Here is a 15810-nt window from a genome sequence, read left to right on the forward strand (position 1 = left end):
CACTGCCAAAATCAGATTAATTTCCCACTCTTTTTCTGTAAACATAGGAATGGATATTTCTAACGATGGGGAAGGGGATTTGCGTGACAGTCCTTTGGAGCAAATTAGAAGCTAAGAAAGAAACTTTTTGATTTCCTTTTTTTGAATGGACAAATGGCCACTGTAGATAGCCTCCCAAAACTCAGCGTTCCCAGCTCATAAGCGGTTGTGAAGAAATTTTCAAACTTATTTATCTATCAGTAATTTGAGAAATTTAATCCTGCCCTTTGTAAATAATTGGCAAAGGAACAAAACAGCATGTATTTCTCCATTTCTCCCATCAACAACTGTCGTAGAGCCTTCTAATCAAGAAGGATGGTCTGTAGAAGACATAATGCATAATTCACAAAAGGAATTACGCAGGTGTCAAAAGTTTTTGGTGAATTAGAATTCGTAATCCCTTTGAGGGTTGACGCCGTTGTCCCAGTCACCTGGTCAGCGGAACGCGATGGTATTGTTCGGTGTGTCGTCGAATACAACTATTTGATTTGAACATCATTTTCGGCACTACCTTTGAGTACCGTTTCTTTTTTCTGTGGATTTCCTTCTTTCGTTAACATGTAAGCCCCATCCTCGCATCTAATTGATGGAGTATCTCTAAAGGCACCTCGATTGCTCGTGAATGAGGGTTGTTCAATATAAGATAACTAATTTATTTGTGATTTGGTCAATGTCGCCCAAAATACACAAGTGGAATGGTTAAAAAAATCGGCTGATACCTCACTTTTAAGGTGAAACACAGGTGGATTCATTAGCTTTAGCTCTATTTGCAAGGTGAAACCGATCCACTCATAAATCCCAATCCTGTAAATCAAAGACCCGATAAAAGTAAACTACCAGTTGTTGCACGTATCTTTAAGATCCCACAATTTTCGCACTGTTTTACAGAAGCTGGACTCTCAAAGTTAGCACCTTCATAGGTAAAGCAAAATTACTAGGACTCCCTGTTGTCAAATTTGCTGACTAGGAGTCATGAAAGGAATCATTTTAGCATCTTGGGTGTTCAGCCTTTCGACCTCAATAAATTCCTTTAGGTGATACTTTATTACAAGCGTAAAACAGTTTACTCAAGGTGATAGGTGAGGAACCAACGGTATCAATTCCTACTATCTCTCCTCTGGAGGTCCTTTTCGTATGGGTCAAAGAGACTCAATCGCTATGGGCTGAGGTCTTTTAAAGATTTTTCAGGTAATGTACAACCAATGGAGAACACTAATTTTATTGATAACTGAAGACGACTGGCACCTTTCTCGAAAGACGTCTAACACTTTCCTTTCGCCTGTCTGCCCTAATTATTAGTGAAAGTCTTTAGGGATATGCGTACTAATGAGCCCAAAGCTATTAAGTGTCTAGATGCTCTGATCTGGCCTTTGTGAAGTAAGATCTCACCCTCTAGAGACATTTGCGTTTACTTTTGTCCAATAGGTATGACCACTTTGTTCCTACTGCTGGTTTGTATGAAGACGTGGAGAACCTCTATAATACCGGAGCCAAAGTGGGACCAGCACTTTGCGTAGTTACACTCTAGTATTAAGAAGATCCATTTAGAATAATAGTATTTCCAGACACTTGAAGGAGAAGGCATTGGCGTTACTATATGCACTTCCCTTCCAGTGTTATTCGATAAAGTTATAGTACTGTAGTCCCTCGCACCAAATGGCTACTAAACAATCTAAATTATCCGTTTTTTCAACCAAGTCTATGCGTGATAATATGTCTTCACAACCAAATAATCTTTAAAATATCCGACCATTGGGAAAATGGCTCATGTAGCGCAGCAAGACCTTCAACAAAACGCCTGTAGCAATCTTTTTAATCCAAGCAGCTGCAATGTTCTGTCTGGCCGGCTGATGCGCGCTGTGACCTGCTGTGCGTGACCGTCCATCACTGCCATCCCAATTAACAGGGGAATGTAATCCAGAAATTTTACCTGGCATTATAACAACTAGCAGTTTTATGAGCTCAGTGCCAAAATTACTTCTTGTAGACGATATGACACTGATTCTCTATTTCTTTAACGAAAAGTAGTGCAAGGGCTAAAAGTATAACATTGTTTCGGGATATGTCCAATCAAGATGCTTCCCAGCATTTGAGAACTTATAAAGCATCATTTAAATTTTACAAAACCCAACGCAGAAAATTACTTTGTCCCTTGAAGGTAGTCTAAGGAATCATTAAAGTGAAGCATTGAATGCTTTGGTCCTTTCTCTTTACCAGATCTGTCGATATACGCTGGTTGATGAAAAAGAAATTTTTTTTTTCCTGGTTAACAGGAATTGAGTGGATTTCAGAGCTGTTTTCCATGTAAAACCTACAGTTTTCTGTGTTGCACGATTCTAGCACTTTCCATTTGTTATCCACAAATGCCTTCTCAACACCATATCGTGATCACGCTCAGGAGCAAAGATTTGATCCAGCTTAATCGAATCCTCTAAATTTCATGCCTTAGAATTCCACTTTGGTATCAGATTGAGCAGTTATTCGAATTTCCTTCGTCTACACGATTTTTGTATGTACCAGAGACTCAGAATACCAGCCATGGGCTAAAATTTAACATTTTCATAAGGATATTTGGGGGATATTATTCATAGTACCGTAGTAGTATTTGCATATTACAAGGGTGAGTCAAGTCGTTTTCTATAATCATTTCTGTTCTCATTCTATTATTTGATCATGAAAAGTGTACTTTGCATAAAAGCTCAGAACGAACATAACTAAAAGATTTTCATGACTGCTATCAACGTCAACGTGTCATCACTTAGACGTTTGAGAATAAATTCAAAATGAATGGTTGCAACAGTGTTTTGTGATGCAAACGACGAAACGTGGCACTCTTGTAGCAGTGCAAGCGAAGCGGGTGTCGTCACGATCTCAACGACATGATGTAATGTTCACACTCAAATCGAAACAACGTTAAATGGCCTAACTAGGCGTCTTTCGTGTTTTCCACTATCCTTTTCATCCTAGATCAAATCGGTCGCCATGTAAAGGGAAACGGAGATGCAACGAAATGGAATTTGGTTTAGCTGTGATTCCGTTTGAAAGCAGTTTAAATGAGTAATCGTGAACCATTGGAAAATCTTTCTTCATACAATCAAAACATCAACGCTAGGTGGTAGACAAACTGAGCTTTGGAAAGTCCTAGATGATAATGCTTTTAACATCAAACCAATGGAGTGATATGCTATTTACGTTTGGGAAAGGTACTAGGATTCATGAATCATAAAAGGAGTCCAAAGTACTTTTGTGACTATACGCCTTTGTTTCGAATAAAATTTGTCAATCTTTTAATTCAACATTGATTAGCCACTTGCTAAAGTGCTAAATTCGGCTGATGACTGGAGTTTTCTTGTGTAGTACTGCAATTCACCCCTTCAAATCAGAATGTCTGTTGATTATCCAATCAGCGTCCTGTGAATCCCGATATCTGATTATTTTCAAGGGTCTTTAAAGACCATTCTTTATCCTAAAGGGTTTCCTTTGTTAAGATTGCGAGAAGAGACAGTATCAAGTGCCGCAATTTACTACTATTTCCAACTCAGATTTTCCAGTATTCATACTTCCTTAGCACCGTTACACACCTGTTCAATAAGGAAGTAGGTGAGCAAATATTTCTGAGGAATAAAAAGTATAATATTCCAGATACTTCTTTCCCATTCCGAGAAATCAAGGTTGGAGGTGATAATCCTGCACATTGTTTGTACATGTTTGTTAGTTGTCCGCGACTTTGTTTGTAGAGTGGAAGGAAACAAAGGTACGTTAAATGTGTATTTTGATCCGTGCCAAAATCCCTCCGAGCCAGTCTTGTAACGCGAATGACCTTTGTCCCACCAGATTGAAAAACAGGCCACAATGTAATGAATAAGCTCACATGGTTCTACGAATATCTTAATTTCGAGATTGTGGAATAGATTAACTTATAATGGATTCGCATGCATGCATGATCAACCCTATTTGATGAGAATAAAGTGTTGATTTTCAGGTCAAAGGCTTCAACAACGTCCTGATTAACAATTCAGGGTGTAAATCTTTGGTACTGAAGAGTAACACGTCCAGTAGTTTAGGACACTAAAATGTGAAACGATATACCATAGTTAGGATTCACCTTTATATCACCAAGTATGCAAGAAATAATAACGAGTTAGAACCTACTGTGGATACCAACATAGGGGATGAACTACCATGGCTTTGCTTTCGTGCTACTTTTTGCTCCAATTATTATGCGTACCTATTCCAGGATTTATTAGAGAGCCTCATCAGCTCATTGAATATCTAATGACCAGTACCGTTTCGATTGCTTTCGAAGAGCACTCCAAAATTAAACAGAAACTGCACAAAGGGGATATTTATGCAATTACTTAAACCAACAGTCCAACGTTGGTCCCTACATCATCCGAGTCCTCATAACAGTAGCGAAAATCTTGACTGACAAGACAAAATGCCACTGGGCTTAAACCTTTGAAAAGCATTTTCATTATTTTTTTAAAGATGATGCCTGCATGTGTATTGGCTAAATCATCAAAAGAAAAAGTAGAGGATTGAAAATATGCTGCAAAGTAATGAACGACCTGCTTATCACTACCTTCAAATGACTCTTTCCAACTGTTTTGGGATCCAGGAACCTGTTGAAGAGTCACTCTAAGGTGATGTTGGAAAGGAAAAGTGTTTGATAAGAGCTTGAGTGAATAGCTTTGGATATTTTATTAATAGACCTTTTTAATGGTCGTTGTTGACCAACTGATTCTTAAAACAAATTCTGCAGTTAAAACACCACTATATTTCGTCAACAAGTTCTTCATATGGGTCTTAGAGGCAAAAAAACCAAACAATCCACTTTTCTTATTGCTATGGTATAGTTTGGTTCTCCATGACTTTCCTAAAGCCGATACGATACCGGGGCAGAACAAATAGTGCTGAAGTGCGAAGGTGCTGCTGGCTTGGTCTGGATACCTTGCCACTAGGAGTGAAACTACAATGGTCGTGTCTTTCAGTGCCCAAATAACCAAAACGAAGAGCTGAGCAAACAATCGAAGAGTTAGAATGGCACCCATTACCCTCTTTTCCTCCCCTCCACCACTCTCCGAAGTAATTCCTCTTTCATAGTCAAATGTGACATGCATGTGACACTCTTGGCAGCTGTGTCGGAAAAGTTTCCGTGTCTTTTTTGTTTGCTTCTTCACTTGCATGACTAGTAAAATTAGCGTTTTGAAATGTGATTTTTCTTTAACTTTGAATTAACCTATTCAAAGTATCAAAACATAACTTTAGTGTACCCGTTTGCCGGATAAAATGAAATAAGTAACATTCTGAGATCATTTTGATAGAAAAACCGTGTATCGGATACGTAAGATTGTCATTGTCAACATAGCAAATTTCGGGTCAATCAAATAATCAGAAGGTACCAAGTTTGGTTCGCTTGATTTCAGTGTTTGAGGGTGACCTTTAAATGCTCAAATGTCAAGCTATCTCGAAAGACTAGATCCTTGCCTGATTCTGCTTTGTTGAAGGGAATACTGCTCGGTGTTCCTGTTTAAATGTCATCATTTAAGGTAATTGAGTTGCTGACCTTTCTGTTTATTTCAATTTGGTTACGAGGGCCACTAGTTTCTTCGCTTCTTTCTAATTATTGCCCATCAGAGATATTACTCTGACGATTTCAAACAAAACGGAATTTTAATGGTGAATTTTCCACCTAAGAAATAACCCAGGATCTCTTTTTATCGATGTTATATTCACTGGCACGAATACTAACTGCGGTAGTGTATTGTACGCCCGTGGAGCCGCACCAAGGGAGAGGGAAATCAAAGCCGACACTGGAACAGAAACGGTGCTTTAGTTATCTAAACACCCCGGTTGGAAGACCTTTTTTATGTGCATGACTAAACATGGCTGTTTGTGCGACCAAGGCACCTATCAGGTTTCTGTTCATGCGTGCAGTCGCCCCTGTCTTATCGGCCATTTGGGTTTGGTTGACTGCCTTGGGCGTCGTCCGCGGCCTACGGGTCTGTGTGCTCATGCCGCACACACGTGGTGTCGACGTGGTGAAAATGTTTGACTTAGTCTTTAGCCAACCACCTTCTCTTCCATTAGATGTAAATGCCATCGCAAAGTGTAGGGGAGTATTTTATGGGCCCAAAACTAACCATCTGTTGGGCAATAATTTTCCTTTACGAAAATCGGCCTGCTATTATGAAACGCGATAGAGCTTGTCTACCGGGTTTATTCTAAAGCATTTTTGCAAAGTATATGCACCAAAATCTTTTTTTTTTGATGGTAAGCATCTCTGCGACAACTTTTCATTTCCAATAGTTAAGGATTAGTGACTATTCGCCGGCATGTCGTAGAGGCTTGAGTAATTCCATCAGTCAGAAGTACAGCGGTCTCTACTGTCAAAATAAAGAAAATGAAGCCATTTGGCAAAGTTTATATGCATTGGCGAGTTTAACTAATTGTCTCTAATAGCGTAAAAATAGTTAGCTATACTACATAAAAATACTCTGGTAAAATATTTATTAACAAATCAAATCAAACCCTTATATTGTAAAATACTGCTCACTTTACTTTACACGTACTATGTGATAATACACTATTCCACTGTAGGCCTTACTGACACCAAAATTTAGAAAATGGTTTGGATTGATAAACGGACGGTCTTATTTTGACTATCTATGTGAACAACTCGGTGGTGTAAGCATTAATATACAGCAGTCTCGCTAATCGTGACAAAGATGTCCAAAACACTGATCCTCAGTAACCTGCGACTTATCCTCGAATGTGGTTCTGATGCAACGGAATTACCCAAAACTTCCCCATGCGATCGCACAGCCACCCGCAAAGGTCGCGTTGTTGGTCCAATCCCGATGGCGAAGTTAGCAGGATTACCTGACACGCTAATTGACGTTCTAAATACATTCGGCAAAGAATAGAGGAGTTTATACACCTTCAAAAGTCTTTTTCCACTGTTACCATTTTTCTGAAAATCACTTGAATGAGTTTTTAAACAAACTAATATAGAATTGCTGCACAAATTTTGGTATTTAAGTAAAGCAGTTTCATTTCACCAAAAACTAGTTTGCCGCCTGCGAAGCTCCCCAACCGTCTCTTAAAGCGCAGTCAAAATCCCGCGTCTATTGTGAACAGGCTTGCGTACCGCTAACATGGTAATCGAAATCCCGGGAGGGTGGGAGGGTCCACACAATGCAGTTTATCAAAATCAGATATTTTAGTGCACCTGAACCAGGTGTATTTCAACGTATTGTTGTTAAGATGGAGGCAATCCTGCCTATTTTTTTCTCCACCATAAATATGCGAAATAAAGCATAGATTCAAGGTAGGAGAGGTGTTTACGAATTTACCATTCTATCCAATGCATCGAACCGGTTAGACGCGAATGTGTGGTGTGCACACCTACAACCCACGTCTTAGTTCCCAGGGAGAGGCGCGACGATAGGTAGGAAAGAAGCAAGGTGAATTTCCGTGTCTTCCCTCCCGTCAGGTGCGCACGCTCGCAAGCTAGTGCGTGCAAGGCAAGTTTCGAGTTTCAGGCCAGCAAGCTGACTAACCACCTATCTCCCTCCTCCTACCTTCAATTCGTCCACCGCATTGGTTGAAATTAATCATCGATCACCTCCTCCGCCTTCTCTACCAACACTACACTACAATCTTTCTCTCCACCCACTTCTTGCGATGCGAGTTCGTGTTGGCGCGCCTGTGTGCCCACCTGAGTCCACTCGACATCGAGCGCATGTGCATGATGGCCTCCTTTTAATGACGAATGCTGGAGAGAGAGAACTGTGTACACAGTCTCTGTCAGGGACTTCGTTTTCACCTGTGTCTTATGACGTGACTGAATAGGTTCGGATTAAGAGTAAATCAGCTACTGCAGAGCAAAAGTTTCCCTTGTTCCACTGCGACTCCAGCTGACATTAACTTTCACCAATTCAGCTGCTGCTCAAACGCTAGCAAATGTAATTTTTCTTAAATCCTCAGTACCCAAAATCAATTTTATGAATCAAATTTTAACTAGTCTGTATGTATCACAATATAATGCAACCAGGTATCGTCCAATGATAATGGATACACACCATGTCTATGACCACGGGGTTAGTCGATAAAACCGGAAAGCTGCACATGTGATTCTGGTAGCGACGGTGTTAGGCAGAGACACTAGTATCAACGATCAGAAACTGTGAAATTTATTTTCCTTATGGCCACTTAAAAGGTAATTTCTGTTAAAATGGATCCGCGATAAGTGTAGGGGTGCGTAAGTGTCCATTTTTCAACAGGTTTTGATGGGGGTGTTCAGTAATTTCATCCCATTACTGTCAATGGCGCTGCTTAGGTTCCTACAGCTGCCTTTAATGGGATGGTGGATCATTCCTGTTTCCTACGCAAAGAATGTCAAAAGTGGTTATGGATGCCTTGTATGAAAGTGGTGCGAAATGATAAGAGCTGTTTTGCCTAGAAGGAAGTACCCTTCCGATATTTGCATACCCAGGTGAGTCAGTGGGGGCATTAGACTCATCGTATGTTGGCTGAACTTTGACCTTAGACATAAGGAATTTTAACTGGAAAATCAATCATTTGTCAAATTTTAGCATGTCTTTAGGTCACCTTGTAGAGGTTTGAATGTTATTTTGGCGAGGTTTAGCGTTTTATCCGCCCCAGTAATCACTAAGGTAGTCTTGGAAATTGGTTTTGGACTATATCATTTCTAAGCGAAAAAAGGCCTATGCTAGGTCAAGATTTTCCTATGTTGATTAGTGTTAATCTAACCATCAAAGCGGAAGAGATTATGCCGTGACGATTGGGAAGTTGAAGACGCACCTATACTTAACACTTTAATCTATCTGTGCTGCGGCACTAAGCTAAACCTGACCTTTTAAATTGAGGTCCATTAATTATAATGCATTGAGGATGGTTAGGCCACCACGAGTCTTGCTGCGTCGGTCAATGCTAAGTGTACATTGGGCACTGCATTCAAAACGTTACCCTCTCACAGCCTAAATAGTCCCCTGGGAAAACGAGACATTGTGAATTGAAGAACACCTACTCTCGTATTCAATTGAGTCGAGGATGAAATGGTGAAATCCTTTTTTAATTTTAGCTGCAAAGCAAAAGTCCTGTTTACATAAACTAGCTGGGTTTTGTGAGTATCGAACTGAATGAACATTTTAGTTGTTGATTTTTTAAACGAATGGGAAATAACACCCAATTCACATTCATGTTTACCATCCATGTAATATGTTTTGATCACTAAATATGTTTTCAGCGTCATGAGAGTTTCCTGAAGACAAAGGAAGGCATAATATTCGGGTAGAATATGCACTGTAGACGTAGAGAAGGGGTTGGTGTTACTAGCATGGCTCAAAGATTAGGCTGCGCTGCAGAAGTACAATGGCGGAGTCCCTAAGTGGCCCATTACCAAAGCGCAGTATATGTTACAGGGTATGGTATTGCGCGTAGACAATTGCAAATAATAGGAGCTTTGGTGGACAACTAGTTTGGAACATTAGCAATCTGAATTAAATCAACCTATGTTGTCCAGCGGTCCTGCGTTACACCACTCCTGACGAATACCCGAGTCTCCCAGAGCTCCAGCATCAGCAACGTTATCCTATATTTATTTTTAAATAAATCAAACTTTCGGGCATTTCATCAACCAATACGCGTTTTTTAGTAGTTTGATGTGAAGCGTAAAATACCAAATGCTTCCCAACTTTAGATTTAATCGGATGCAGTATCGAAGGCCACTTTGTAATTCGAAATCTAGGTACTGGAATCCACCAAATGTCAAATATTACTTTATTTAGAAACATGATGTGTGAGACAACTGTTAAGTTGCCTGCTTGACCTTTCTTCATGGGCATTACTTAACCGTGTTTGCAGACTACCCTTAATTTCCTTTATGGCATATTTGACAACGAGGCACTGAGTGAACAAACCAGGTGATTGGAAGGCGTGCAACGATCAATAAGGCAACTTCCACCCGACCATGGAGGGGCGTCAGTCCTTGTCCTTGAAGTCGTGCTGAGGTGGAAATGGCTTTACTCGGGCTCATTGCTCAATGCACTGCCTTAATGCTCATTTGGGTGGGAATGAGCATGTCTAACTGGCTTTGTGGCAACATGCTTGCAGGCTGCACCGGAGACAAGTACGAAACTCCTCACTACTTGCTATTGGCAGGCACCATTTGCATTACCATTGCGGTGGGATTCGAATTTCTGACACGTTTCTGCAGCTTTTGGAAGATTTGTAATTTAAGTAAAGTGGTCGCTCAGCTAGGTGGGACTGGTTTGATGCTGATTGGACTTATTCTGTATTACACTTACAATTCGAAGGAAGCGTCCGGTTTTATGACAACAATGGGATCGACAGTTTTTATATATTCGGCGATACTTGGAATAATCAGTTTGTCATTTTCAATGACAACTGTGCCTGGCAGTTGAGTGGCGACCCTATTGCCTTTAACTGGTTTTCACTAAAACCTTTCAAACTGCTTGACTCTAAAGTTTCATCCTTGTCACTTTATGCTCATGGTATTGCAAGAGGTTTCAACCTGCTATCCCTTAAATAGGAATAAAATAAAGTCTAAACCATGATTAAATTCATATTATTTGTCTACTTACCGAGGGAGAAGGACCCTTGCCCTTAAAACGCAGAAAATTTGGTGAAGAATAAGTGTAGAAAAGCGCAAAGGGTGATGCTAAAGAGTCAAATGCTGCTATCCGTCATTCCCACAAAATCTTATGCTTGAATGTTAATTGAATGGGGGAGTGGTTTTGCACATGAATCTGACTGTGGCTAGAAAGGTAGATTATGTCCTCGATTGGAAGTAGAGTGTCTCACTAATGTTTAGTTATACAACGAGGTCTCCCATTTTGTAAAATAATATGCCTACATCTGTAGATAACCAAGAATCAGCGGCTTCAAAAACTTTTAATTCTAGTTCCAAATTTAAACTTTAAACATTATTACGATTTGTCTATTTTTTGAGATACTTTTAGTAATCATTTCACTAATATCTTTGAGAGTTAGGGAGTACGTAAGGATTGTGTAAGCCTGACTAAGAAGGAGCAGAATGGATTTACGCAAGGTGTTCGCATACAAAGTGCTGCTGTAAAAGCTATTTTACCGAGTGACTGAAAATGCCACATTTTGATTATTAGCAGTGTCATGCGCTAAAACTCTCTGGATATTTTTATTCTAGCATGGTTTTTCATGTGATTTTACTGGAATCCTTCAAGCTCAAGCGCACCTGACATGGCACCGTGTGAATTTTTAACAGATACCTCAGCCGAAATGCCGCTTTTTGGTCATCGTTTCGAATCAAGGCAAAAGTGGTACCACTCACGTGTTCTGAGGAGCATGGTAATGACCGCAATACGAGGAGTCATCGCTGTTACTCCATGCCTCGTTTTTGATGCTTAAAGTCCATCGCAGAAGGAATCTTACTGAATTCAGCTTTACATTTACACTGTAACAGTAAAGTCCCCCCAATGGGTAAATCATTTCACTATTAGTGTGGTAATCGAGGCAATTATTATTAAATCCATGACAAACAGTTACATGGTCACACAGTTATAATGATTTGTGTCTGTTCAATTACCTTCATGAGAACAGTCGTTCTGTATTTCTAATGAGCACAATATTCAGCTTATTGCCACCTTAGAAGTTATCAGAGAAATTCTACCTTACCTCTGGCTTTAAAATAAGATTGTTCAAGGCAAACGATGCCGATTTTGAGCGGTACAAGTTGATAGGACTTATTCTTTGACCATATCACTGCGTGTACAGAAACACCCATAATTATTTAGGAGGAAATACGGGAAGAAAAGGACTATCAATCAAAATAGCGCATTAATCTTGCATATCCTGAGTGCTCTTCAGGGGCAAGGCAAAATAAGTAGGGAAAGCAACGGATCTGTCCCCCTGGTGCCCAGGCAATCTTGAGGGTACGCATTGCGCATCTGAATGCCGTTGCCTTACCAGAAGCAGAATCAATTGGCTATCCCACGATCGCTTCCAAACACCTTTGCCTATGAATAGCTGACTCTTTGGGATGGACTGCAACTTGTCAAAACTGCTTCCTTTTGTGATTTAAATAAAATATACGTTTAAAATAACAAAATAAATCTTATTCAAACAGGAACTAGTGCTTTAATGAAACTATGAGCGCTACAGTTAATGTAAGAAATGAGTATGCAGAAGCAGTTTGTCACAGGACAATTCCATCGCCCTAGCGGCTTCATAACATTTTCATGTTTACCTAGGCTGGTTGCTTTGAAACGCTTTAAAAAACATATTTTAGTTTTTCTGTGTAGGGATCTAGACAGTCTTTCAAAGCTGGAATTGTTATTTTTATCAGGAAACTAGTTGGACCATAATATACGTACTATGAAGGTACCACTGCGACCTTACTTTGCATACACAGGTTACCTTAATCGAGTTGGATGCGAAGCTAACAACGGTACATGCACCTGGAAAAATGGAAAGTTTATTATATTGGTCTATTCAGTTCTCACCTGACTTCCTAATCAAAATGAACAGCGTTTTAGGTAATTTTTAACATGACATGACATGCTCTCGTGATGCAGTGAATGCTGCCACTGTGGCGTTTCATTTGCTGTTTTAAATGCACGATTCCGTGGGTTGTGTCATGTACGATTATTTAAATCCACAACATTCTAACGTCCAAGAGATGGAGAACAATAGAGAAGTCTAGATGAGGTGTTTGTTAAATAATACTTGGCTTTTTGGATGTTAGGTAAAAGGAGCTATAAAAATGAAGGAAGTTTGCGCAAGAATTAGAAAAGTTGAACTCTTCTATCTCCACTCCAGTTTTTACATCGACTACTTTCCATAATGCCGTTTGTCCAACCATTGCTTAAACCATATTCCCATAGCACCCAGCGTTCTCAATTTCATTTCTACCACAAAGCTGGCGCAAAAACTTGTTGCTGTTTCCCATTAGCACTAATCATAACCTCGATTTGCAACTAACTTCATGCACTCAACTAGCAAGAGCTGGTTGTTACTATCAAAATCAAATAAAACCACTGCAGCTGAACCGCTAAATTTACAGAGGGTCATGTTTATCAGCGCACCAGAGGACATATGATCAAATAAAATACATAAAACAAGTTCCCGGAATCAAAATGCTATCCCTTTATTTCTCTGTGTCCAACTGCGTGTAACAGTGACGTTGCGCCTTCAAAATGTACCACAAATATGGGGAATTTTTTGGGGTGAGGGAGAGAATAAATAGAATGCACTTCTGAAAAGTTGGTGCAATCAGCCTTTCAATTGTGCTAGACAGACGAAAAATCTATTGCTGTATTATTCTTAAGGCTGCCTTCAAGAGAAATTTGTTAGGGCCTCTGACGGTAGTGTGTGGACTTGTCAAGTCGATTTCACCTCTGCGGGGGTTGCAATAATCCTCCCCACTTTGGGTTCGACTGAAACCCATTGCAAAAAGTTGATTATATCAAATTAAGCTACGCGTTGGCATTACTGAGGATATTTTAACAAAGTTTTTGTTAAAAACTACATCCTTCCTAAGGCAGCAATAGCTATGAGAGTTCCATGGAAAACCCATGATTTTTTTAAATTTTGATGACATAATAATTGGGTGGTAGCATTGCAATTTGTAAAAACTTGGGTGTGAAGAGGAACAGCCTGTTCTACCACGAATTTTGAAGCGCTCTGGGAACTGATTAGCTGCCACTTTCTGTGATGAAAATATTACCACACTTCAAAAAATTCCAGTCCAGCGCCTCTGGCTTTCAATCCCTCCACAATGGCCTTACAACAAGGGTTTTTCTGGAACCTTTCACGGCAGGGGTTATTGTACTTCGCATTTCCTCATCGGACTGTTAAAATCAAATAGTGATTTGGTCAAAATGCAATTTACCGACCAACGTTGTCTCCCCATTTTATTATTCTCGATTAACCTTAGGGGTCATTGTGAGCAATTAAAAAGCAATAATTTTAACTATACGTGAGTTCGCCTGTGCCGGAATTAGTATTTGAAGACTTGCAATTTAAAGCCGTAGCGTCCATTGTGATAAACCCATTTGAGTCAACAAAACCCTCTCCATTGCTGCCCATTGTTTGCTAATGCATCCCTTCCTTATTTTCATGGCACTAAATCACAGCTTCTAACTGACCCTGTAAATGTGAATGAGAGTGAAAAACCAAATTTATCTCAAATTATAGACTGCTGTAAGCCGAGCCGTTGGGGCCGCTTCATGCACCAACTTCAATCCCTTCTTTCAGCTATAACCCCACTTTATTAATTCATTCTCGAAAATTCTTTTTAAAATTTTAAGCAATTTCTTTTATGGAGGAAATACTCGGGACTTCTGAGTACTTTTGCATTCAATCCATAAGTGGCTATTGCCCCGCAACTTCTTATTAATTACTTAGGTACCCAACCTTATAATCAGCATGCATAATTTTGTCGAACGTTCATATTTGGACTTTTACTGAAAGGCCGTGTAACGGAAATGAGGGAAAAGAGAAGATAACGCTAGTTTTTTATGAGCCAAAAATCCCTTTCAGGATCAATTCGACTCCTGTTAAGGCAAACTTGTGAAATTGTTTTGTGGGTGTCAGTAGATGCAAGCATAGGTGCGCATATGGGAAAAAGCGGTACTGCGGAATGGAAGAACTTTAAGGAAATCAGTAAGCGGGAGAGATGTTAGTCAGTATCATACAAGGAAATAGTAATGGATGTAACGGAATCACTTCATTTACCCTGGCATTAGCGACATTCGTTAATCCGTACACCAGCACTGTAGCTGTTGCAGCACCTCCCGTAGAGCAGTGCCATCAGCGACAGCTGCACCGCAAATATCGACCCGCAAGTGGCGATGAAGTAGGACCAGGAGCCAGAAATCTCCACAGTGTAGAGGATGACCGCTGCAAGGGTGAGTAGAGAACCGATGTAAAGGAGAGCCAGTCTCACACCTCTCTCGACACCGGAGCGAGTGTCAGAGCAGAGGTGGATGAAGTCGATAATGCAGACCACGGCAAGCATAGTGATTCCGATCACCAGGCAACAGGTCACCGCCAACATGACATCCCGTTTGGAGGCTCCTTCCTGAGTGCACCTCTCAAAGAGACTGCCACAATGCCAATGAGGCAGGACCAGAGCAACGCAGAGGGCTGCCAGAGAGAGAACAAGAATGGACAGTTGGAGGTGTTTCAGTCCCATGCCTTCACAGCTCTTTGAATTTACTCGCAGGAGAGATAAGTGTGCGTATGCGTGTGTGCTGCCCATAAGCCAATAAGGAGGCATGGCGGTGGTAGTGGTCTCCGCAACCAATCAGGTGCCAGCTCTGCGACACAGGGCATTCTATATCTCCTGCAGCTCCTAATGCTGTGAAATGCAAATTAATATTGCTGCTACTAGGTTGTTTATCAGTCCGTAACTGAATTTTTCCATCTCAAATGATTTTTACAGGAGGCTGATTCGTGATGGGGAAGTCAGTTTTGCCAAGGAGCGCTTCGAAGTAACTCACACGAAAATCGGCAAGATCAATGGCAGTGACTTTGGAGATATGATTTCCACGTCGAGAACTTTACCGTCTCGACTAAACCACTTGATGTGAATTCGATGAAGATCTTCAAAACAAGGAGGAGATAGTTACTATATATATCCAAACTAAGAAAGCATACTTAAATACATGGTTTCTCAGCTTTGACACAGATTTGCAGCGCATTTGCTGAGGTGTTCTTGTGTGTTCAGTGTTTGGAAATCTGAAGGCT

The 15810-nt window shown here is 40.3% G+C and overlaps 2 protein-coding genes across 2 annotated transcripts; both read right to left on the minus strand. All coding sequences in view use genetic code 11, as the record gives it.

The window, feature by feature from the left end:
• Positions 1 to 7651: 7651 nt before the first annotated feature.
• On the minus strand, positions 7652 to 8594 carry EGR_01089 (hypothetical protein; the record flags this gene model as incomplete). The annotated part of the gene is made up of 2 exons (XM_024490338.1): positions 7652 to 7816; positions 8514 to 8594. 2 exons carry the CDS (start codon positions 8592 to 8594, stop codon positions 7652 to 7654), a joined length of 246 nt encoding a protein of 81 aa, XP_024355157.1.
• A 6209-nt stretch (positions 8595 to 14803) lies between these two features.
• EGR_01090 (hypothetical protein) lies at positions 14804 to 15256 on the minus strand (the record flags this gene model as incomplete). Its single annotated transcript, XM_024490339.1, has 1 exon — positions 14804 to 15256. The coding sequence occupies one exon, from the start codon at positions 15254 to 15256 to the stop codon at positions 14804 to 14806; it is 453 nt and encodes a 150-aa protein (XP_024355158.1).
• Positions 15257 to 15810: the final 554 nt, after the last annotated feature.

The sequence above is a fragment of the Echinococcus granulosus genome, assembly GCF_000524195.1.
Source record: "Echinococcus granulosus chromosome Unknown EG_S00004, whole genome shotgun sequence".
NCBI lineage: Eukaryota > Metazoa > Platyhelminthes > Cestoda > Cyclophyllidea > Taeniidae > Echinococcus > Echinococcus granulosus.